We start from the raw sequence: 24,272 nt of genomic DNA, 5'->3' as shown, positions 1-24,272 counted from the left end.
GTTGGTCTACAGCTACAGAACTAGTTTTTAGTTTAAGGAGCAACTTCCTTATAAGTGAGGTAGGTACTGGACTAAAATTGAAGAGCTGTGGGTGGTTTTGATTGGACAGGGGTAGAGTGAGTGGGGAAGATGTGTCAGTGTCTAAGAGAGACAAGGTTAGAATTAAACTGTGTAGGGATAGAGTCTTACATATTGACTGTTTTTGGAGAGGGACTAGTGGTCTTGCCAGGGTGGAGTAGCTTAGTTGATGTTGTTGTTTGTCTTTTGGCTTTTCCCGGTTAGGGGTCACCACAGCGGAACTCTGGTCTGCTAATGATTGGCAGTAGATTTTCATGAACCCTGAGGTGCCAGCTCGACGTCCAACCTTCAACAAAGGTAAGCCCATTTACGCATGTCTTTCAAACACCCACCCAACTGCGGAGAGGAAAAGTTTTGGGTTGTTTATACATTTTATAAACCAAGAAAGAATCCAAATGGAAATTCAAACAAACTTATTCACTTATTCTACATCTGGGGCAGCCGATGCACCAGCATTGGGGACGGTTGCGGATGAGAAGTGGGTTACTGGTTGAAGGAAATTTATTACACCTAAGTTGGAAACCTATATCACCACGTGGAACATTCGAACCGGCCACCATGTCGGCCAAAAGGAAGTTATTGCTAAGGAACTCATGAAATACAAAATCTCAATTGCTGCAGTGTTGGAATTAAGACTCACTGGATCTGGAACATTGACCGGCAAACCACCTACAGCCAATAAAAGGATGACGCTGTACTACTCTGGTGGCAAGAAGAAAGAGGCTGTAGTTGGGTTTTTGGTTGATAGCTGGGCTTCAAGAAGTATAATCACTTTCCAACCAATGTTGGGACGCATGACAGTGCTCACTGTCGATGGTACCATCAAGAAACACATTCTATTCATCTACACACCAACTGAGATGAGTCCGGACCCAGCCAAAGATAACTTCTACAACCAGCTCCAATACACACTGGATTTGATCCCATGGACCAAGATGATTATCTTGGCAGGAGACTTCAATGCCCACATCAGCGAGGACAGGTCTGATTGGGAAGGAACAATGGGGTAGATTTGGCCATGGAAACATGAATGACAATGACCTGCACCTTCTGTCCTTTACTGCATCAGATGACCTCATTGTGGGAAATAGCCATTTCCAGCATCCAAACAAACAGCAGCTAACATGGTGAAACCCATCTGGTGAGTACCTGGCCATATTAGACTACATCATGGTCAACTCAAGTCACCTCTGCCAGCCAGGCTGGACTGGAAGCAACTGATGGCCCCCACCTGCAAACAGGAAGTCCAGATTGTACTTTCAAACCAGTTTGTAGCATTGGCCCAAATGGAGGATGTGGATGAGGCAGAAAAACAGATGTCAAACTACATCACAGAATGTGCCAAATTGCAGAAGCTATCAGAGCTGGAGGCAATATCCTGCTCCACTGACTCCATGCAATGATCAAATTCTATGGGTTATGGAACAGGTAACATCCACATGGAAGAAGACCATCATCGTACCTATCCACAAGAAGGGGGGGCAACAGGGAATACAAGAACTACTGCAGCATCAGCCTGCTCTCCATCATTGGCAAAGTCTTTATGAAGATCATACAATCCAGGCTGCAGAAACACAGCAAGCAAATCAGCAGGGAACAAGAGGCCAGATTCAGACCAAACAAGGGATGCTGTGATCAAATCTTCACCATCCATCAGGTAATGGAGGAAAGAGTCTGGTGTGGACAATGTACAGTTATCATCTTTATTGATTTCAAGTCCACATTTTATTGAATCCACTGGGCTGTCCTATAGAAGACATTGGAGGCCAAGCACATGCAGAAGAAAATCATCAGACTCCTTCAAACGTCATACAATACTTCATCCAGCTAGGCATGCATTCGGAACAAACTGTCTGAAGAGCTTACAATCCAGACTGGGGTCCATCAAAGGGATGTGGTCTCTCCACTGCTGTTCAACGTAGTGGTAGATGCCATCGTGAGGAGAGTATTTACGGGCAGGAGCGGAGTCCATTACGATGAAGCCTGTTCTGTGACTGACCTGATGCTCACTGATGACAGTGCCATTTTCACATACAGTGATACTGAGGCCAGAGATGTTTTTTACAATGCATTGCCTAATCATGTGGACTATGGATAAATGCAGACAAAACCAAAGTGATGACAGCTGATCGGTCACCAACCACTGTCCACCTCAGGGGAGTTCAGATTGAAGAAATGCAAGAATTCAACTATCTGGGTTCCCTGGTCCAGGAGAAGAAGGTGGCTGCAACAGCTGAAGTCCATAGCAGGATTTGACAATCCACCAAAGTATCTGCCTTGCTCAAGTGGTGTCTATGAAGAGGACAAACATCTCTTATCGCCAACAAAATTCATCTTTTCTGGGCACTGATCTTGCCAGTTCTCCTTTATGGATTGGGAATGTGGATCCTCCTCAAGCCATACCTAAACAAGTTTGAGGTTTTCCAAATGCGATGCTTGCACCAAATCTTAGGAATGTTGCTTCATGACCGCATTAGAAATGAGAGCATCCAGACTAGCTGTGATGAGCAGCCAATGATCAGCGGACAGATCCAGAACAGGAGGCTGCACTGGTTTGGACACATATGCAGGATGGACACCCATTTGCCATACAGACTATTATGCAGAGACCACCCCGTAAACTGGAGAGTTCACAAATTTGTACCAAAGAAGATGTGAGCTAAATAGGTTGAAGAGGACCTGAGAAGCCGGTGACTCAACCTACAAGAAGCTAGAAACATTGCCATGGACTGAACAGCATGGAAATGTGCCATGAAGGAAGTCCAGAATCGAGTGGCACCCACAGCAGCATATCAACTATGGAGTCCACCACCTCCACCGGCTGCCATTTAGGGACAAAAGAAGAAGAAGACTTTATTGCTAGGAGAAACCACCAGTTAGGATCATATTTTATCAATTTTCTCTGAAGGGAAACCTTGCACTGACAATGACAGCAACAACATAATTGCTGCCCTTGACAGGTCCTCTCACAATTCCATTCTCCTTTGTTAAATTCACATCATGGATGTACTTAGCAGATATTCAGTTACATTACTGATGAGCTACAGTGGATATAAAAAGTGCATACCCCTGTTAAAATGACAGGCTTTTGTGATATAAAAAAATTAGACTACAATATATAATTTCAAAACTTTTCCCACCTTTAATGCTACCTATAAATTGTACAATTCAATTGAAAAATAACAAATCTGTTAGGAGAAAAAATATAAAAAATAAACGTATAACAAGCTGGTTGCATAAGTGTGCACACCCTTAAGCTAATACTTTGTTGAAGCATCTTTTGCTTTAATTTCAGCATTCAGTCTTCTTGGGTACACACCTGCCATCAATTAGAGAAACTCTGATTAACCCCAGATAAAGCCAGACCTAAAGCGAAACGAAACAAAATAAAATAAGAAAATACTACATCCGATACCCTGAAGTAGGAAACCAAAACACGTTTATTAGTACATTACGCGCTTTCATCTCAAATGAGAGACTTCATCAGAATACAGACATACCAATTAACCACATTTAAATATTGAATTAAAAGCAATGACATCACAAACCCTATGGTCATGTTAAAGAACACAATCCTAATTAACCTGAAATACAACAATAAACCTATAAAATGAATCCATCATATATTTAAATATTTAGACATTCAACTACTTTAAAACCATACAAATAAAATCTTTTTGCTTATGTTCATAATATTATATACTTATACAAATACATATATATATATTTTGGAAATTTATTCAAAAACTATTTGTTATTTATATTAATGTATATAAATAAATATAGATACTTGTATATTGCATTTATAAAATATATTGTATAAAAAATTTCTATTTATTTGTATTAGATTATTCCATTTTAAAACTTTTTATAACTTTTTATACTTTGCTAGCTCTTTCCAATAACATAGGGGCTATTGACACACTGTCATTTAATCCAGGTGGTAACATAGCAGCCAACCTTAGCTGCCACTGACTCTCCTTCTTTTTTAATAAATTCTTCCAGTCGCCCCCTCTTGGATTAATCTTTACAATGTCCAAAATACCAAACAAATTTGTCAAATTTTACACAAGTAGCTGCATGCTTGTACAGTGCATTTGTGGATTTTTTTATTTTTCATTTCATTTAAATGTTCATATATCCTATTTTTCAACATACGTTCGTTTTTTCCTATATAGAAATGCCCACTTGTTTTACACAGAGCCAAATACACCACTCCCATGGTGTTACAATTCCATATCTTAAAAATATTTTACTCTTAATATTATTATCCAAAACCAAACTATGTTGTTTACTGATGTATGAACGATAAGCACACATGCCACATGCCTGCATACCCTGTTTAACCACCATTGTATTTTCTGTCCTTTTTTCCAGCAATTGCTTTACATTAAATCCCACCTTATTTACAAACCTAGGTCTTTCTCCCACTTTGTTAAAAATCTCCTGGTTAGTTCTGAATATATTCCAATTTCTTTCCAATGCTTTTCTAACCCTATATGTATTAACATTATACTGTAAAACACAAGCCTTACTAAAATTATTCTGTGCATGATTAATATGTGTACTACTATATTATCTGGTACCAAATTTAAACTGGCCCCCATTAGTGGTTTATATTTGTTCCCCCAGTTGTCATAGACCTCTTGGAGAATCTGACTCAACAAGTCTAGCGGGTATCCTCTCTCCTGAAACATATTGGAAATGGTGGTAAACTCCTTAGCCAAATCTTCTTTACAGGAAGTCATACGTGCCACTCTTATGGCCTGTCCTTTTACAATACTCTTTTTCTGCCCCAACGGGTGATTACTTTTGAAATGCAAATAAGCATTACAAAAAGTTTTCTTTCTGTTTGTGACTTAAAAATTTCCCCTTCCTTGGGTATAAATGTGTCCAAATAATTAATTCCTTTCCTATATCATATTGATATGTGAACTCAAGAAATTCAGTACTAGAATTAAGATACTGTATAAATAGTGGAATTTCTTCTTCCAAACCAGACAAAAGAATAAAAATATCTTCCAAATATTGAAGATATAATTTAATATATCCACAGAAAGGACTCCCAACAACATGTGTATTCTCCCAACCCAACAATACTAAATTGGCATATACAGGTGAGCATACTGCTCCCATAGGAATACCCCTTATTTGTTGATAATATTCACTGTCAAACCAAAGGAAGTTATTATCCAACACAATACCCATTAATTCACAAATAAGGTTAACCGTGTCACTTTCCAACCCTGATGATTGAAAAAGAACCTGTTCAAAAAAAGCTAGGCCTTCCTCCTTAGGAATACTAGTGAACAGGTCCTTAACATCTATAGTAAGGAAGATGACTTCATTAGTACATAAATCCTGTCTTATACTTCCCAAAAGTTCCCAGGAATCCTTAAGCAAATGTGATGTCTTATTTACTACATGTTGTACATAAAAATCAATGACCACTGCTAAGGGATGGATTTTTGAACCTCTTGCAGCCACAGTGGGTCTAAATGGAGGTTTGTTAATATTCTTGTGTATCTTAGGTATACCAAAGAAAACCAATACAACAGGATCCCTTCTATAAAGAAAATCATATGTATCCATATCAATTCTACCATCCAACAGATATTCCTGTAAATAGGAATCAATCCTGGAATACGCAATATTAATCTGATTCCTGGAAATCCCAATATATGCACTGTCATTGAAAAGCAAATTTAGCATTTCATTGGAATAATCCATACTACGAAACAATACCACCCCACCCCCTTCATCCAGAATCATGACACGTATATCCTTGTCTTTTCTTAAATCCTTTAAAAGTTCATATTCTCCTTTAGTTAAATTCCACTTATTAACACCGCCATTGTTTTTAAAAATATCATAAATATCCTCTATTACCAACTTTTCATACGTCTCATTTAGGGGATGTAAAGTTGGACTGTATAAACTTCTCTTCTTGGGTAGGGAGAAATCACTACTGTTAGTAATATGGTTACTCTCTTTATTCTCCATAATAAAGTCTAGGTTTAATTTTCTTGTGTATAATTTTAAAGCCATAATATTGTCAACCAAGTCACCCTTCATAGAAGGAATGAATTTAACACCTTTTGAAAAAAGTTTGACAACATCTTCCGTAATCACCCTATCAGAGTAGTTGTACATAGTGAAACCTTCCCACTTATTAACGATGTTGTCCCCATAGTGCATCAACCCCTTGGGTGATTCCATAATTAATACATGTTCCTCCTGGGTGGGTAATAATTCCTGTTGTATTCCCTTGTCTCTGTATAATACTGTGCAAATCTTTGTGAGCGCCTGACCACCGGAAAATCCTCACCACCTTCATTGTTGGAAATTAGCATCATCCCACCTTTCATTATTTCTAACTACATCGCTGTATCTAGGTGACATATAACCATTCCCTTCCCCAGCATAGTTATAATCAGAGGGTCTATACACTTTCCCATCTGCTGTGCTATGGCGCCCACTAGATTTACCTGTTTTCATAACATAAACCTGTTGGTTTTGATAACATTTCTGATCCATTTCTAATTTACGTTTTTTCTTTTGGAAAATGTTATAGCACCTTTTATCCACCTTGTCAAGCATTTTGAAATATAAAGTACTGTAATGTGAAAATAATAAATCATTCTTAATTTTTTTATCCAACTTCTGCCAAAACCTGTTCCTTCTGTTTTTCATAATACAGTATTTTTTTTTAATCAATCCTAGACCAATCTCATCAAAATGCTGTATAAAATCTGACATAATTTCATCAGTATAAGTAATACCAAAAGGAAACTTAAAAGGTCTTAAACCCTGTGGCACAATTTTTAACAAAAGACAATGGTTAAAATATGCAATGTCCATTTCCGTTCTTTTGTATTTAAACAATCTTTTTTCCATGAGGTAAATTAAGTCCCTTAAGGAAGCAGTATTGTGCACAGTATCCCTTGCCCCATTGTTGTCGAAAAACTCCTCCCGTGGACTTTTCTTGTTGGAAAATGTATACTTTTTAGAAAAAACATTGTCAAATTTACTATTAGCATCATCATGACATGACGCTCCTCTAGTAGCCAAGCGCGCGCTCAGCTGCTCGTGATTACTGTCAGTCCTTTTATCACTAGCAAAAACATTGTTTTTTACAGTACCTTGCTTTGTATGAGCTTCATGGTTCTGTGAAGCTGAAAAACCCGAACTTGTTGGAATCGGAGAAACATTTGCAACAGCTGTACCCGGAGTGTTTTCTCCTCGCTCGTAACCAGCAACCGGTTCTCCATTCTGCTGGGTGGAAACAATGCCCACCTGACCTATGTGACCAATGATGTTACCAGATCTGACAAAAGAATCTGGAGGGAAATTTAAAGTTGCACCAGCCTGTGTTCCATACATATTGTACCCAGGAGGCACAAAACTAGTCCGTTCACCCATGAAAGACTGCCCTGCGGGGTGACATGAACAATTCTCCTTCTGTGACAATAGTTCAATCAGCTTAGTCATCTCTCCTTGCAGTTTAGAAACATCACTACGTAACGGTTTCACCTCCGCATTGGCCTCTTCAGTAAGAACGGTAACCGACAGGTTAAAATCCTCCAAAGTGTCCATCTCCAAGATACCAGATGTAAAACCACACTATTACAAATAAAACCAGAACTAAAGTGAAACCAAACAAAATAAAATAAGAAAATACTACATCCGATTCCCTGAAGTAGGAAACCAAAGCATGTTTATTAGTACATTAAGCGCTTTCATCTCAAATGAGAGACTTCATCAGAATACAGACATACCAATTAACCACATCTAAATATTGAATTAAAAGCAATGACATAAACCCTATGATCATGTTAAAGAAACACAATCCTAATAAACATGAAATACAACAATAAACCTATAAAATGAATCCATCATATATTTAAATATTTAAACATTCGACTACTTTAAAACCATAAAAATAAAATCTTTTTGCTTATGTTCATAATATTATATACTTGTACAAATACATATATATATTGGAAATTTATTAAAAAACTATTTGTTATTTATATTAATGTATATCAATAAATATAGATACTTGTATATTGCATTTATAAAATATATTGTATAAAATTTTTCTATTTGTTTATTTGTATTAGATTATGCCATTTTAAAACTTTTTATAATTTGCTAGCTCTTTAACCCAGCCACTGGGGATGCACAAGCCAGTGCATTTCTTTGTGCAGGTTCCAAGCCTGGATAAATGGGGAGGGTTGCGTCAGGAAGGGCATCCGGCGTAAAAATTCTGCCACAACACTTATGGCGCAAAAATTTCATATTTCCATACCGAATCGGTCGAAGCCTGGGTTAACAACGACCACCACCAGTACTGTTAGCCAACAGGGTTCTGGCGGAAATTGGGCTACTGTTGGCCGAAGGAGAAGAGGAGCGAAGGCATGCCCGAAGGCAGGAAGGGAGGAGGAAGGTTAGGAGTGTAGCAGTGAGGGTAGGAACTTTGAATGTTGACAGTATGACTGGTATAGGAAGAGAGCTAGCTGATATGATGGAGAGAAGGAAGGTTGATATATTGTGTGTGCAAGAGACCAGATGGAAGGGAAGTAAGGCCAGGTGTTTAGGAAAAGGGTTCAAATTGTTCCATCATGGTGTGGATGGCAGGAGAATTGGGGTAGGGGTTATACTAAAGGAACAATATGCCAAGAGTGTTTTAGACGTGAAGAAGATGTCTGACAGAGTGATGTTTATGAAGCTCAAAATTGATGGTGTAATGATGAATGTTGTTAGTGCATATGCTCCACAAGCTGGGTGTGCGATGGATGAGAAAGAGAAATTTTGGAGTGAGTTGGATAAAGTTGTGGTGAGTGTACCCAAGGGTGAGAGACTAGTGATTGGAGCGGACTTTAATGGGCATGTTGGTGAAGTGAACAGAGAGGATGAGGAAGTAATGGGTAGGTATGGTGTTAAGGAGAAGAATGCAGAAGGTCAGATGATTGTGGATTTTGCGAAAAGGATGGACATGGCTGTGGTGAATACGTATTTTAAGAAGAGGGAGGAGCATAGGGTGATGTGCAAGAGTGGAGGAAGATGCACACAGGTGGATTATATCCTGTGTAGGAGGGCCAGTCTGAAGGAGATTGGAGACTGTAAAGTGGTGGCAGGGGAAAGTGTAGTTAAGCAGCATAGAAAGGTGGTCTGTAGGATGACGTTGGTGATCAAGAAGAGGAGGAGGAGTGTGAAAGCAGTGCCAAGGATTAAATGGTGGAAGTTAAAAAAGGGTGATTGTGAAGTGGAGTTTAGGGAAGAGTTAAGACAGGCACTGGGAGGCAGTGGAGAGTTACTGAATAGCTGGGTAACTACAGCAGAACTAGTAAGGGAGACTGCTAGAAAGGTGCTTGGTGTGACATCTGAACAGAGGAAGGAGGACAAGGAGACCTGGTGGTGGAATGAGGAAGTATAGGAGAGTATACAGAGGAAGAGGCTGGCGAAGAAGAAGTGGGATTGTCAAAGAGATGAAGAAAGTAGACATGAGTATAAGGAGATGAGGTGCATGGCAAAGAGAGAGGTGGCGAAAGCTAAGGATAAGGCGTATGGAGAGTTGTATGAGAGATTGGACACTAAAGAGGGAGAAAAGGACCTGTACCGATTGGCTAGACAGAGGGACAGAGCTGGGAAAGATGTGCAGCAAGTAAGGGTGATAAAGGATAGTGAGGGAAAGGAACTCACAAGAGAGGAGAGTGTGTTGAGTAGATGGAAAGAGTATTTTGAGTGGCTGATGAGTGAAGAGAATGAGAGAAAGAGAAGGTTGTATGATGTGGGGATAGTGAATCAGGAAGTGAAACAGATTAGCAAGGAGGAAGTAAGGACAGCTATGAAGAGGATGAAGAATGGAAAGGCTGTTGGCCCAGATGACATACCAATGGAAGCATGGAGGTGCTTAGGAGAAATGGCAGTGGAATTTTTAACTAGATTGTGTAATGAAATTTTGGAAAGTCAGAGGATGCCTGAGGAGTGGAGAAAAAGTTTGGTACCTATCTTTAAGAATAAGGGTGATGTGCAGAGCTGCAGTAACTACAGAGGGATAAAATTGATCAGTCACAGCTTGAAGTTATGGGAAAGAGTAGTAGAAGCTAGGTTAAGAAGGGAGGTGATGATTAGTGATCAGCAGTATGGTTTCATGCCAGGAAAGAGCACTACAGATGCAAAGTTTTGCTCTGAGAGTGTTATTGGAGAAATACAGAGAAGGTCAGAAGGAGTTGCATTGTGTCTTTGTAGACTTGGAGAAAGCATATGACAGGGTGCCTAGAGAAGAGTTGTGGTATTGTATGAGGAAGTCGGGAGTGGCAGAGAAGTATGTAAGAGTGGTACAGGATATGTACGAGGGTAGTGTGACAGTGGTGAGGACTGCAGTGGGAGTGACAGATCCGTTTAAGGTGGAGGTGGGATTACATCAAGGATCAGCTCTGAGTCCTTTCTTATTTGTAGTGGTGATGGACAGGTTGACAGATGAGATCAGACAGGAGGCTCCGTGGACTATGATGTTTGCAGATGACATTGCGATCTGTAGTGAGAGTAAGAATCAGGTTGAGGAGACTCTGGAGAGGAGGAGATATGCTCTAGAGAGCAGAGGAATGAAGGTCAGCAGGGCTAAGACAGAATATATGTGTGTAAATGAAAGGGAGGGTAGAGGAATGGTGAGGATGCAGGGAGTAGAGTTGGTAAAGGTGGACGAGTTTAAGTACTTGGGATCAACAGTTCAGAGTAATGGTGAATGTGGAAGAGAGGTGAAGAAGAGAGTACAGGCAGGGTGGAATGGGTGGAGAGGAGTGATTTGTGACAGACAGGTACCAGTAAGAGTGAAAGGGAAGGTCTGCAAGAGGGTAGTGAGACCAGCTATGTTATATGGGTTGGAGACAGTGGCATTGACAAAAAGGCAGGAGTCAGAGCTGGATGTGGCAGAGTTAAAGATGTTAAGATTTGCACTCGGTGTGACTAGGATGGATAGGATTAGGAATCAGTATATTAGAGGGTCAGCTCATGTTGGACAGTTTGGAGACAAAGCAAGAGAGACGAGATTGAGTTGGTTTGGACATGTGCTGAGGAGGGATGATGGGTATATTGGGAAAAAGATGCTAAGGATGGAGCTGCCAGGTAAGAGGAAAAGAGGAAGGCCTAAGAAAAGGTTTATGGACGTGGTGAGAGAGGACATGCAGGCGGTTGGTGTGACAGAGCAAGATGCAGAGGATAGGAAGAAATGGAAAGAAATGATCCGCTGTGGCGACCCCTAATGGGAAAAGCCGAAAGATGATGATGATAATTTGCTAGCTCTTTCCATTAACATAGGGGCTATTAACACACTGTCATTTAATCCAGGTGGTAACATAGCAGCCAACCTTAGCTGCCACTGACTCTCCTTCATTTTAATAAATTCTTCCAGTCGCCCCCCCCTTGGATTAATCTTTACAATGTCCAAAATACCAAACATAAACTTGTGTGGTGTATTTGGCTCTGTGTAAAACAAGTGGGCATTTCTATGTAGGAAAACCCGAACGTATGTTGAAAAATAGGATATATGAACATTTAAATGACATGAAAAATAAAAAATCCACAAATGCACTGTACAAGCATGCAGCTACTTGTGTAAAATTTGACAAGTTTATGTTTGGTATTTTGGACAATGTAAAGATTAATCCAAGAATGGGCGACTGGAAAAATTTATTAAAAAAGGAGAGTCAGTGGCAGCTAAGGTTGGCTGCTATGTTACCACCTGAATTAAATGACAGTGTGTCAGTAGCCCCTATGTTATTGGAAAGAGCTAGCAAATTATAAAAAGTTATAAAACGTTTTAAAATGGAATAATCTAATACAAATAAACAAATAGAAAATTTTTATACAATATATTTTATAAATGTGATATATCTGTATTTATTATATACATTAATATAAATAACAAATAGTTTAAATGTGGTTTAAATGTGGTTAATGTGGTTAATTGGTATGTCTTATTCTGATGAAGTCTCTCATTTGAGATGAAAGTGCTTAATGTACTAATAAACGTGCTTTGATTTCCTACTTCAGGGTATCGGATGTAGTATTTTCTTATTTTATTTTGTTTGGTTTCGCTTTAGTTCTGGTTTTATTTGTAATAGTGTGGTTTTACATCTGGTATCTTGGAGATGGACACTTTGGAGGATTTTAACCTGTCGGGTGCTGTTCTTACCGAAGAGGCCAATGCGGAGGTGAAACAGTTACGCAGTGATGTTTCTAAACTGCAAGGAGAGCTGACTAAGCTGATTGAACTATTGTCACAGAAGGAGAATTGTTCATGTCTTTCATGGGTGAACGGACTGGTTTTGTGCCTCCTGGGTACAATATGTATGTAACACAGGCTGGTGCAGCTTTAAATTTCCCTCCAGATTCTTTTGTCAGATCTGGTAACATCATTGGTCACATAGGTCAGGTGGGCGTTGTTTCCACCCAGCAGAATGGAGAACCGGTTGCTGGTTACGAGCGAGGAGAAAAACCTATGGGTACAGCTGTTGCAAATGTTTCTCTGATTCCAACGAGTTTGGGTTTTTCAGCTTCGCAGAACCATGAAGCTTATACAAAGCAAAGTACTGTAAAAAACAATGTTTTTACTAGTGAAAAAGGACTGACAATAATCACGTACAGCTGAGCGCACGCTTGGCTACTAGAGGAGCTTCATGTCATGACGATGCTAATAGTAAATTTGACAATGTTTTTTCTAAAAAGTATACATTTTCCAACAAGGAAAGTCCACGGGAGGAGTTTTTCAACAACAATGAAGCAAGGGATATTGTGCACAATACTGCTTCCTTAAGGGACTTAATTTACCTCGTGGAAAAAAGATTGTTTAAATACAAAAGAACGGAAATGGACATTGCATATTTTAACCATTGTCTTTTGTTAAAAATTGTGCCACAGTGTTTAAGACCTTTTAAGTTTCCTTTTGGTATTACTTATACTGATGAAATTATGTCAGATTTTATACAGTATTTTGATGAGATTGGTCTAGGATTGATTAAAAAAAAACAATACTGTATTATGAAAAACAGAAGGAGCAGGTTTTGGCAGAAGTTGGATAAAAAAATTAAGAATGATTTATTATTTTCACATTACAGTACTTTATATTTCAAAATGCTTGACAAGGTGGATAAAAGGTGCTATAACATTTTCCAAAAGAAAAAACGTAAATTAGAAAGGGATCAGAAATGTTATCAAAACCAACAGGTTTATGTTATGAAAACAGGTAAAGCTAGTGGGCGCCATAGCACAGCAGATGGGAAAGTGTATAGACCCTCTGATTATAACTATGCTGGGGAAGGGAATGGTTATATGTCACCTAGATACAGCGATGTAGTTAGAAATAATGAAAGGTGGGATGATGCTAATGTAATTTCCAACAATGAAGGTGGTGAGGATTTTCTGGTTGTCAGGCGCTCACAAAGATTTGCACAGTATTATACAGAGACAGGGGAATACAACAGGAATTATTACCCACCCAGGAGGAACATGTATTAATTATGGAATCACCCAAGGGGTTGATGCACTATGGGGACAACATTGTTAATAAGTGGGAAGGATTCACTACCTACAGCTACTCTGATAGGATGATTACGGAAGATTAGTTCAAACTTTTTTCAAAAGGTGTTAAATTCATTCCTTCTACAAACGGTGACTTGGTTGACAATATTATGACTTTAAAATTTTACACAAGAAAATTAAACCTAGACTTTATTATGAAGAATAAATAGAGTAACCATATTACTAACAGTAGTGATTTCTCCCTACCCAAGAAGAGAAGTTTATACAGTCCAACTTTACATCCCCTAAATGAGACGTATGAAAAGTTGGTAAAAGAGGATATTTATGATATTTTTAAAAACAATGGCGGTGTTAATAAGTGGAATTTAACTAAAGGAGAATATGAACTTTTAAAGGATTTAAGAAAAGACAAGGATATACGTGTCATGATTCTGGATGAAGGGGGTGGGGTGGTATTGTTTTGTAGTATGGATTATTCCAATGAAATGCTAAATTTGCTTTTCAATGACAGTGCATATATTGGGATTTCCAGGAATCAGATTAATATTGCGTATTCCAGGATTGATTCCTATTTACAGGAATATCTGTTGGATGGTAGAATTGATATGGATACATATGATTTTCTTTATAGAAGGGATCCTGTTGTATTGGTTTTCTTTGGTATACCTAAGATACACAAGAATATTAACAAACCTCCATTTAGACCCATTGTGGCTGCAAGAGGTTCAAAAATCCATCCCTTAGCAGTGGTCATTGATTCTTATGTACAACATGTAGTAAATAAGACATCACATTTGCTTAAGGATTCCTGGAAATTTTTGGGAAGCATAATACAGGATTTATGTACTAATGAAGTCATCTTCCTTACTATAGATGTTAAGGACCTGTTCACTAGTATTTCTAAGGAGGAAGGCCTAGCTTTTTTTGAACAGGTTCTTTTTTAAGCATCAGGGTTGGAAAGTGACATGGTTAACCTTATTTGTGAATTAATTGGTATTATGTTGGATAATAACTTCCTTTGGTTTGAGGGTGAATATTATCAACAAATAAGAGGTGTTCATATGGGAGCAGTATGCTGACCTGCATATGCCAATTTAGTATTGTTGGGTTGGAAGAATAATTATGTTGTTGGGAGTCCTTTCTGGGGATATATTAAATTATATCTTCGATATTTGGACAGTATTTTTATTCTTTGGTCTGGTTTGGAAGAATAAATTCCACTATTTATACAGTATCTTAATTCTACTACTAAATTTCTAGAGTTCACATATTAGTATGATAGGAAAGGAATTAATTATTTGGACACATTTATATCCAAGGAAGGGGAACATTTTAAGTCACAAATATATAGAAAGAAAACTTTTTGTAATGCTTATTTGCATTTCAAACGTAATCACCCTTTGGGGCAGAAAAAGAGTATTGTAAAAGGACAGGCCATAAGAGTGGCACGTATGACTTCCTGTATAGAAGATTTGGCTAAGGAGTTTACCACCATTTCCAATATGTTTCAGGAGAGAGGATACCCACTAGACTTGTTGAGTCAGATTCTCCAAGAGGTCTATGACAACTGGGGGAGCAAATATAAACCACTTCTGGGGGCCAGTTTAAATTTGGTACCGGATAATAGTAGTACACATATTAATCATGCACAGAATAATTTTAGTAAGGCTTGTGTTTTACAGTATAATGTTAATACATATAGGGTTAGAAAAGCATTTGAAAGAAATTGGAATATATTCAGAACTAATCAGGAGATTTTTAACAAAGTGGGGGAAAGACCTAGGTTTGTAAATAAGGTGGGGTTTAGTTGGAAAAAAGGATAGAAAATACAATGGTGGTTAAACAGGGTACGCAGGCATGTGGCATGTGTGCTTATTGTTCATAAATCAATAAACAACATAGTTTGGTTTTGGATAATAATATTAAGAGTAAAATATTTTTTTAGAAAGGGAATTGTAACACCATGGGAGTGATGTATTTGGCTCTGTGTAAAACTAGTGGGCATTTCTATGTAGGAAAAACCGAACGTATGTTGAAAAATAGGATATATGAACATTTCAATGACATGAAAAATAAAAAATCCACAAATGCACTGTGCAAGCATGCAGCTACTTGTGTAAAATTTGACAAGTTTATGTTTGGTATTTTGGACATTGTAAAGATTAATCCATGAGGGGGCGACTGGAAGAATTTATTAAAAAAGAAGGAGAGTCAGTGGCAGCTATGGTTGGCTGCTATGTTACCACCTGGATTAAATGACAGTGTGTCAATAGCCCCTATGTTATTGGAAAGAGCTAGCAAATTATAAAAAGTTATAAAAAGTTTTAAATGGAATAATCTAATACAAATAAACAAACAGAATTTTTTTATACAATATATTTTATAAATGCAATATACAAGTATCTATATTTATGTATAAAATATTAATATAAATAACAAATAGTTTTTGAATAAATTTCCAATATATATATATATATATATATATATATATATATATATATATATATATATGTATTTGCACAAGTGTATAATATGAACATAAGCATAAAGATTTTATTTGTATGGTTTTAAAGTAGTTGAATGTTTAAATATTTAAATATATGATGGATTCATTTTATAGGTTTATTGTTGTATTTCAGGTTTACTAGGATTGTGTTTCTTTAACATGATCATAGGGTTTGTGATGTCATTGCTTTTAATTCAATATTTAAATGTGGTTAATTGGTATGTCTGTATTCTGATGAAGTCTCTCATTTGAGATGAAAGCGCTTAATGTACTAATAAATGCGCTTTGGTTTCCTACTTCAGGGTATCGAATGTAGTATTTTCTTATTTTATTTTGTTTGGTAACCCCAGATAAAGTTCAGCTGTCCAAGTAGGACTTTCCTGAAATTTATTCAGTTGCCTGCTACAGCAAAAGCCATGGTTCGCAGAGAGCTTACAAAGAATCAGAGAGATCTCATTGTTGAAAGGTATCAGTCAGGAGAAGGTACAAAAAAATTTCCACAGCATTGGATATACCATGGAACACAGTGAAGACAGTCATCAAAAAAGGAGAAAATTTGGGACAACAATGATGTTGCAAAGAACTGGACGTCCCTCTAAAATTGATGAAAAGACAAGATGAAAACTGGTCGGGGAGGTTGCCAAGAGACCTACAGCAACACTGAAGGAGCTGCAGGAATTTCTGGCAAGTACTGGTTGTGTACTATATGCGACAACAATCTCCCGTATTCTCCATATGTATACATTATGGGGTAGGGTTGCAAGACGGAAGCCTTTTCTTACACAGAAACACATCCAGGCATGGCTAAAATTTGCAAAGCAATACATCAAGTCTCCCAAAAGCATGTGGGAAAATATGCTATGGTCTGATGAGACCAAGGTTGGACTTTTTGGCCACAACTCCAAAAGGTACGTTTGATGCAAAAACAACACTTTGCATCACCAAATGAATACCATCCCCATGGTGAAGCATGGTGGTGGCAGTATCATGCTTTGAGGTTGCTTTTCTTCAGCTGGAACTGGGGCTTTAGTCAAGGTGGAGGAAATTATGAACAGTTCCAAATACCAGTCACTTTTGGCCCAAAACCTTCAGGCATCTGCTAGAAAGCTGAAGATGAAGAGGAATTTCAGTTTTCAACACGACAATGACCCCAAGCTCACAGCCAAATCAAGAAAAGAATGGCTTCACCAGAAGAAAATTAAAGTATTGGAATGGCCCAGCCAAAGCTCAAACATAAATCCAATAGAAAATCTGTGGGGTGACCTAAAGAGGGCTCTGCACAAGAGATGCCTTTGCAATCTGACATATTTGGAGTGCTTTTGCAAGGAAGTATTTTTATTGCTCTTTTAACTGTTTTTTTCTGCAAAAAAAGTTCTAAGCTTGTTTCCCACCTTTCCTGTTATTAGAGTAGTCCAGATACAGATTTGCTGTATCCAGGACTGTTTTGTACGTTTCTGAGTTCCCCAGACCTTTATGTGTTAGAGGAAAGCCTTCTAGCTTATCCGTGGGAGTGGTAAGCACTAGGTAGCCTGTCTACCACAAGAGGAGTGGTTTCCTGGCTCTGAAAGTGTAGTTTATTGACCATTTGGGCAGTTTTTCTATCCCTTTCAACTTTCTGATTTAAAATCCCGTGTTTGCATGGGTTTGTGTTTGTTTAAGCTCTGCGGATCCAGTTTTGGCATCCTGTAGACTACAAGAGCAACAAAAAGGAGAAAGAGAGACTTTAAGTGCCTCCATTTTGATTTTTTCTTATTATACTGCATTTTGCATTTCATTTAATCCATTTTTTCATTTAACTCATTTATTTTAACTGTATTTTCTTTAATATTGCTACACACTCACGTGTGCTAGCTTGCACTGCAATTAAAGTATTTTTATTACTGTTTTTTTTTCTGCAAAAAAAACAAAAAAAAAGTTCTAAGCTCGTTTCCCACCTTTCCTGTTACTAGAGTAGTCCAGATATAGATTTGCTGTATCCAGGACTGTTTTGTAAGTTTCTGAGTTTCCTCGATGTTTCTGTGTTAGAGGGAATCTTTCTAGCTTATCAGTGGGAGTGGTACGCACTAGGAAGCCTATCTACCACAAAAGGAGTGGTTTCTGGCTCTGAAATTGTAGTTTATTGGCAGTTTGGGCAGTTTTTCTATCCCTTTCAACTTTCTAGTTTAAAAGCCTATGTTTGCACGGGTTTGCACAATGAGCAGCACCGCTTAGTTGGGGTAAACTATAACCAGTGCCAGAAAGTCTGCTGTTCAGTTTTTCCCTTAGATCTTGCTAGTTCTCTTCTGTCTTGCACTTTAATTAACTTATTCGCCTAGCACTTCATCAGGCTTTTTGTAGCAATTATTGTAGCACACATAAGTGCTATCAGCACTAGACATCGTATAAGGAAACAGCTCCAGTACTTAGTAATGATGACCATCCCTCCTGGCATGTCTAAAGGTCAGTTCCCTGTGCTTCCTCCTATTTACCTGGTGAACTTGGGCATTCTGAGGCAATGTAGCAACTGCCTCATGTACACAGACAACCCTCTCCTCTTACCACCCAACACTCAGACTTGTGAGAGATCCACTTATATCTCCAAATTCGAAGCCACGCACTTTCCAGCCAAGACCATCAAGAGGAGAAGGTCAACACCTGCACCACATCACATGGAACACATAGCCCTGCAGAACATCCACCATTACAGCTGTCACATAAAAACACAAACCACACACCCACTTTCGTGGAGGCTGTCAATAGAAATCTACCCAAACAGTAGAGATGCACTCGACCACCACAACACAGCACAAACCACAAGACACATAGCTCACCTACACCGTGTGCCCCTCAACCTAAGACCTTACGGCAAAACAGCTTGCCCATTACAGTAATTATAGGTGATTAAATAGTGAGGCACACTGATGTCCCACTCACTAGGTTGAATAAGGAGAAGGTAACAGTCAGATGTTTATCAGGTGCCAGAATCCGACATGTAACACATGCACTCAGGTCACTCCACAGCAAGTACAAGTATGACTCTGTCACTGTCCCTGTGGGTGTGAATGACCTGAGATGCACCTCCCTGAACTACATGAAAAGAGACATGGAGGAGCTCTCGGATTATGTGGCCCAGGCAGATATGACCCTAGCCCTGAGCAGCATCCTACGGTCACCCAGAATGATACCGTAGTACAAACAGAAAATGATTGACTAAGTTTCTGGTGTCATTCTAAGGGGATCCAGTATCTGTCTGCTTGGGATGACATGACTGACAGACCTCGATGCTTTGCATTTGTCACCCCTGGGTTTCCAGGTACTGGCTAAGGCTCTTGTCACCCCTATAGTGCCTTTTTTAGGCGGTGTTCCAGAGACCAAATTACCACTCTAACAGCTATAAATAAATGCAATCTGAGGGTCATACTGCTCAATGCTAGAAGTTTAAATCTCAAGATGCACTCGCTCGTAGCACTCCTCAAAATGGAGAACATCGACATTTGTGCTGTAACGGTGACCTGGTTTAAAGCAGCAGAAAACACCCCTGCACTACCAGGCTGTAACACATGCCACACCTTTTGGCCGCAGAACATGGACTGTAGCTCCAACAGCGGTGGTGTCTCCATATTCATAAAGGACATGCAGACCTCCGGACTAGTAGCCCAGCATAACATATATGAGATACTTCAGGTACAACTAACATTGGGTTAGACAGCGATTCAGGTTGTAGCCCCAAAGGTATCCACCATGAAGCACTTTTCCAAAGCTGACTTTGGGTTTCTAAAAACAGAGGTGGTTAAGTTCCCGGCACCCATGCCAATGGAAAATAGATGCATGACTGCCGAATCATACACCAGTGCACTGTACGAACACATACATAAATGCATGGAACTAGCCATACCCAACAGAACCAAGATGCTCTCCTCCAAAAAAAGGAAGCCAATCTGGTGGTCCCCTACCATTAATAAACTCTACAACAGAAGGAAAAAAACTGTTGCAGAAAAAGGTGAAGTCCCAAGACTGGAAAAACTACCTTATTAGCCTCAACAAAAAGTTGAGAACCCTCATCCAAACTTCTAAAGTCAGCTATGAAGGCAGAGTTGAGACAGACACTAAAAACAACCACAAAGCCTTCTGTAGTTATATCAAGAATTTCCACAGCACTACCCAGATTTGCTCTGAGTTACTGCACAATGGTACCTCCTATACTGAGCCAACAGATATTGCCAACATACTGGCCGACAGATTCAATGCCAACTTTACCCCCCCACACACACACAAAGGACCAATCACAATACCAGAAGAATGCCAGGCACCCAGCATTACTGCAGCACAGAATAAAGCTGCATTGTCCAAGGCCAAGAATACAGCTTCCATGGGACCCGGCAATATCCCTGGCTGTTTTCTACATGAATTACAAAGTGAACTGGCACCACATCTGTGTGTCCTATTCACTCACAGCCTCACCTCAGGCTTTGTCCCTACCAAATGGCGCACTGCTACAGTCATCCCTCTCCATAAAGGGGGAGCAACTTAAGACCCTGGTAATTATTGCACCATTAGCCTGACGAGTCTCATATGTAAGGCTATGAAGCGCATCATCATAGACCTACCTAACAAGGATATAGGGAATCTCCAAACTCTAGATCCCACACAATTTGGTTTTGTGAAAGGCAGATCATGCCTACTCAACCTGGTTGACTTCTTTGAGTCAGTCACCAGAGCTGTGGATGAGGGTAAGGCAGTTCATACAGTGTACCTCGATCTGGCCAAGGCCTTTGATACCCCTAACAGATTTGTTTGTTTTTCTATTGAGCTGTAGAGGTTGTAGGTCATATTAAATGTGGGAAAAGTTTTGAAATTATTTATTGTGATCTCATTTTTTATATCCCCAAAACCTGGCATTTTAACAGGGGGTGTGTACACTTTTTTATATCCACTGTAGTCATACAAAATTAGGGTGAAAATACATCTTTAATGGGGACTGAAGATTACTACCTTGATAAATATCAAGCTGTTTCTTACCATTTCCCCCAAACCAACAAGCAACAAAATTTGTAAAATCACTTTAGCAAAGTAACCCTACGTGCATATCTGCAGACATAAAAAAGTGGTAACTAATAGTATGTGTGTAGTGCACTTTTGAAATTGTAAAAACCCAAGTAAGGACTATATTAGTGGAAGTCGTTTGGGTGTTACTCGGGAGGCAAAATATGACTCATTGCTGAGCCTAATGATTAACATACTTCATAGTGAGTGATGATATGGAATGAAATCATACCTGTGTATTGTTATGTTATTACAAAGCACAGCACATCCACAGTTATACTAATGGACGTCCATCTCCTTTTAGGTAATCGCTGCAAAGAAATATACCACAATGATCGTTAAGCTGTAATGCTCATCAGCATGACAGGTAATTTTTGTTCTAGATTTATAATACTTACTAACAAAGGAGGTATGGTCTTCAGAAATGAAGCTAATGTAATTAATGCAAGAGTACTAATTAACAGAAACTGTATTTTACTAGTGATATGTCTTTGCATGCACTTTCTTCAGATATGCTTGAAGCTACATTACATTGAGTATTCCATTATCAGTGTCTTTACCTGTACTTATGAAATTTTTGCAAAGTTATACAGAGACTGTGTTTCAGCTGTACATGCTAATATCACTGCTTAGCCTTTGGTGCAGAGGGATGGACCCCTCACTATGACCCAGGTAATCAGGGTTTATTAGTGGCCCCAGAACCAGAGGAGTCAGTCAAGGGTGCAGAGATGTGGCTTGCTTGACTCTAATCCACCAGGAGAAGGGGTGGCAAGGACTCTGGAGCACATTAGTTGTGAAATCCCTGATGGAGCCTGAGTAAACCAACTCTTGTGTGTCATCCAGATATACAAAGGCATGATATGATTTGGTGGTAGTTCACTGAGGCCTCTAATGTTCTGTCCACCATAATGTACTATTATTCTCTACTTTTTGATGGACATAGAATATTTTACAGGCTGGACACATGTATTTGAGGTGGAATGTCAGAATGTAACTAAGGGCTAGCCACTACACAGACACACTGAACATCAGGCATCCACCTGGCTACAGGGTTGTAGTGAAGCCATCATGATATGTACATGTGTAGAATGACTAGGAGAAATCTAAATTTCCTTGAGACCTCCCCCATCTCCCACATATCCTCTTTGCTGATGACATAATAATTTACCAATAAGGTCACTCTCACATCAGTATTCAGTGGCAAATCCAGTCAAACTTACATGAACTCCACTAATGGCTCAAACTACTTCTCACCCCACCAAAACCAAAAGTATGCTTTTTGGAACTTCACAGCATCTAACTCTTTAACTATCTTTGACCTACACAACCATTCCATAGAGACAACCTCCACCTTCAAATACCTAAGGCTGGCTTGATCAGTCACTCAACTTCCATTTTCACACAGAGAGTAAGAACCAAAATAAACTTCATTTTCTGGGTCAAAAATATCTCCCCTTTTCTGTCCTAACCAACCAGAGCAGTCACCTCAACTTGAATTTGGGCTCATAATTTTCATTTCTGCCTTCAAGAAAACATTGTCACACTCCATACATCTCTAACAGCAGCTGCAAGTTCATTACAAACTCCCCTCTCTGTGAGCATCACTGTTTCACCCTAGAAAAAGCCAAGTGGCTACCTATAAATCAAAGATCTAACCTACTTTTAGGATCTCGACTCAACAAACTACTCCAATGCTATGCATTTACTCCCGTTGCAGCTAGACTTCACAAAAAGTCCTCATACAACCTGAGATACTACTTACAAGACACAGCAACTCTCATTATCCTTAGAACCAAACTCCACAGCACTGAGTATGCTTTCATCTCTCAGGCACCTATTCTTTGGCAAGTTTTCCCTGTCAGTATTAAGGAAATCAGCACTTATTCCAAATTCAGAATGCCAACTCCAAAGGCACTTCATCCAAGTCAAATGTTCCTGCTTCAACACAGGACATATCAACTAACCTATCTCCTTTCTGAGTATCTTATCCTCTCTCAAGATTCACTGGAGATTGACCCACTTTAGAATATATATATATATATATATATATATATATATATATATATGTGTGTGTGTGTGTGTGTGTGTGCGTATGTGTGTGTGTTTTATATATATCTATATATATCTATATATATATCTATATATATATATATATATATATATCTATATCTATATATATATATATATATATATATATATATATATACATATATATATATATATATATATATATATATAATGTATAGATATAGATGTACACACACACACACACACACACACACACACACACACACACAAACAGTTTTTATATGTAATTAGTCTGAACTATTCTGTTATCGTTTACATTTCTGTATTTCTTGTTTGTGAAACGTTTTGTATATCATCCTGGCTGAGACTGAAATTGGTCAGTATTGAGTACACTCTCCCATTAAACAAATATAAATAGATAAACAAAGCAAATGAGTTCCTGTTTGGTTGATATCTGATATGTCTGTTTGTCTAAGGGATCACCATGACTAATGTGTGTGCTTGCATCATCTAAAATTATAACAGTATGTTCCAGGGGGAAAAATGTTCACTTTCATTTCTTCAGTTTGAGCATGCTTAGTGAAGTGAGCTGAGATTTATGCCCACTGCTGACTGCATTGGTTGTGGGTCTAATTCTTCAACTTCATTATTGACTAGCTTTAAGGGGGCATGTTGCCATAAACCACTTTTGCATTTTTCATTATGCTCCTTTTTGGGGTATAGTGCAATATAGTATGACCGTAGATGGAATGGCATTAAACTACAGTGTTTCTGTGGGTGACCCTTTACACTGTATGGAGGTGTGGGGGCAAAATCCTGCACAGAGAGAGAAAACCTTTTCTCTGATGTAAATTTGAATAATTTTTAGTGAGGTTCATATTAGAATTTGTTAGATATGTGTTTAGTTGTGCTTTTTATTTATTTTATTTCTAGTTAGTTGAGAACATTTTTTTTAGCTATTTTGCGGTGGTGGTGCTGCGGTAGCATTGTCACCTCACAGTAAGACGCCCTCTGGTTCGATTCTCAGCTAGAGCGTCTTCTGCGTGGAGACATGCGTGAATGGGCGTACCTTCGTTGAAGATTGTGCATCAGG

General features: G+C 38.7%; 1 protein-coding gene across 3 annotated transcripts in view; it reads left to right on the top strand.

The window, feature by feature from the left end:
• The window catches only part of THRB (thyroid hormone receptor beta), a 996,269-nt gene that overhangs the window by 95,032 nt on the left and 876,965 nt on the right, over positions 1-24,272 (top strand). For all 3 annotated transcript variants that reach the window (XM_044066875.1, XM_044066876.1, XM_044066874.1), the window contains exon 2: positions 21,456-21,518. In XM_044066875.1, coding sequence (XP_043922810.1) covers positions 21,500-21,518 — 19 coding nt within the window. In that variant the 5' untranslated portion in view covers positions 21,456-21,499. The remainder of the gene's footprint in view (positions 1-21,455; positions 21,519-24,272) is intronic.

The sequence above is a fragment of the Protopterus annectens genome, chromosome 3.part1 (assembly GCF_019279795.1).
Source record: "Protopterus annectens isolate FY-2018-M chromosome 3.part1, PAN1.0, whole genome shotgun sequence".
NCBI classification, from domain to species: Eukaryota; Metazoa; Chordata; order Ceratodontiformes; family Protopteridae; genus Protopterus; species Protopterus annectens.
Note: the sequence above shows the minus strand (reverse complement) of the source record. Positions and strands in the feature narration are given on the sequence as shown.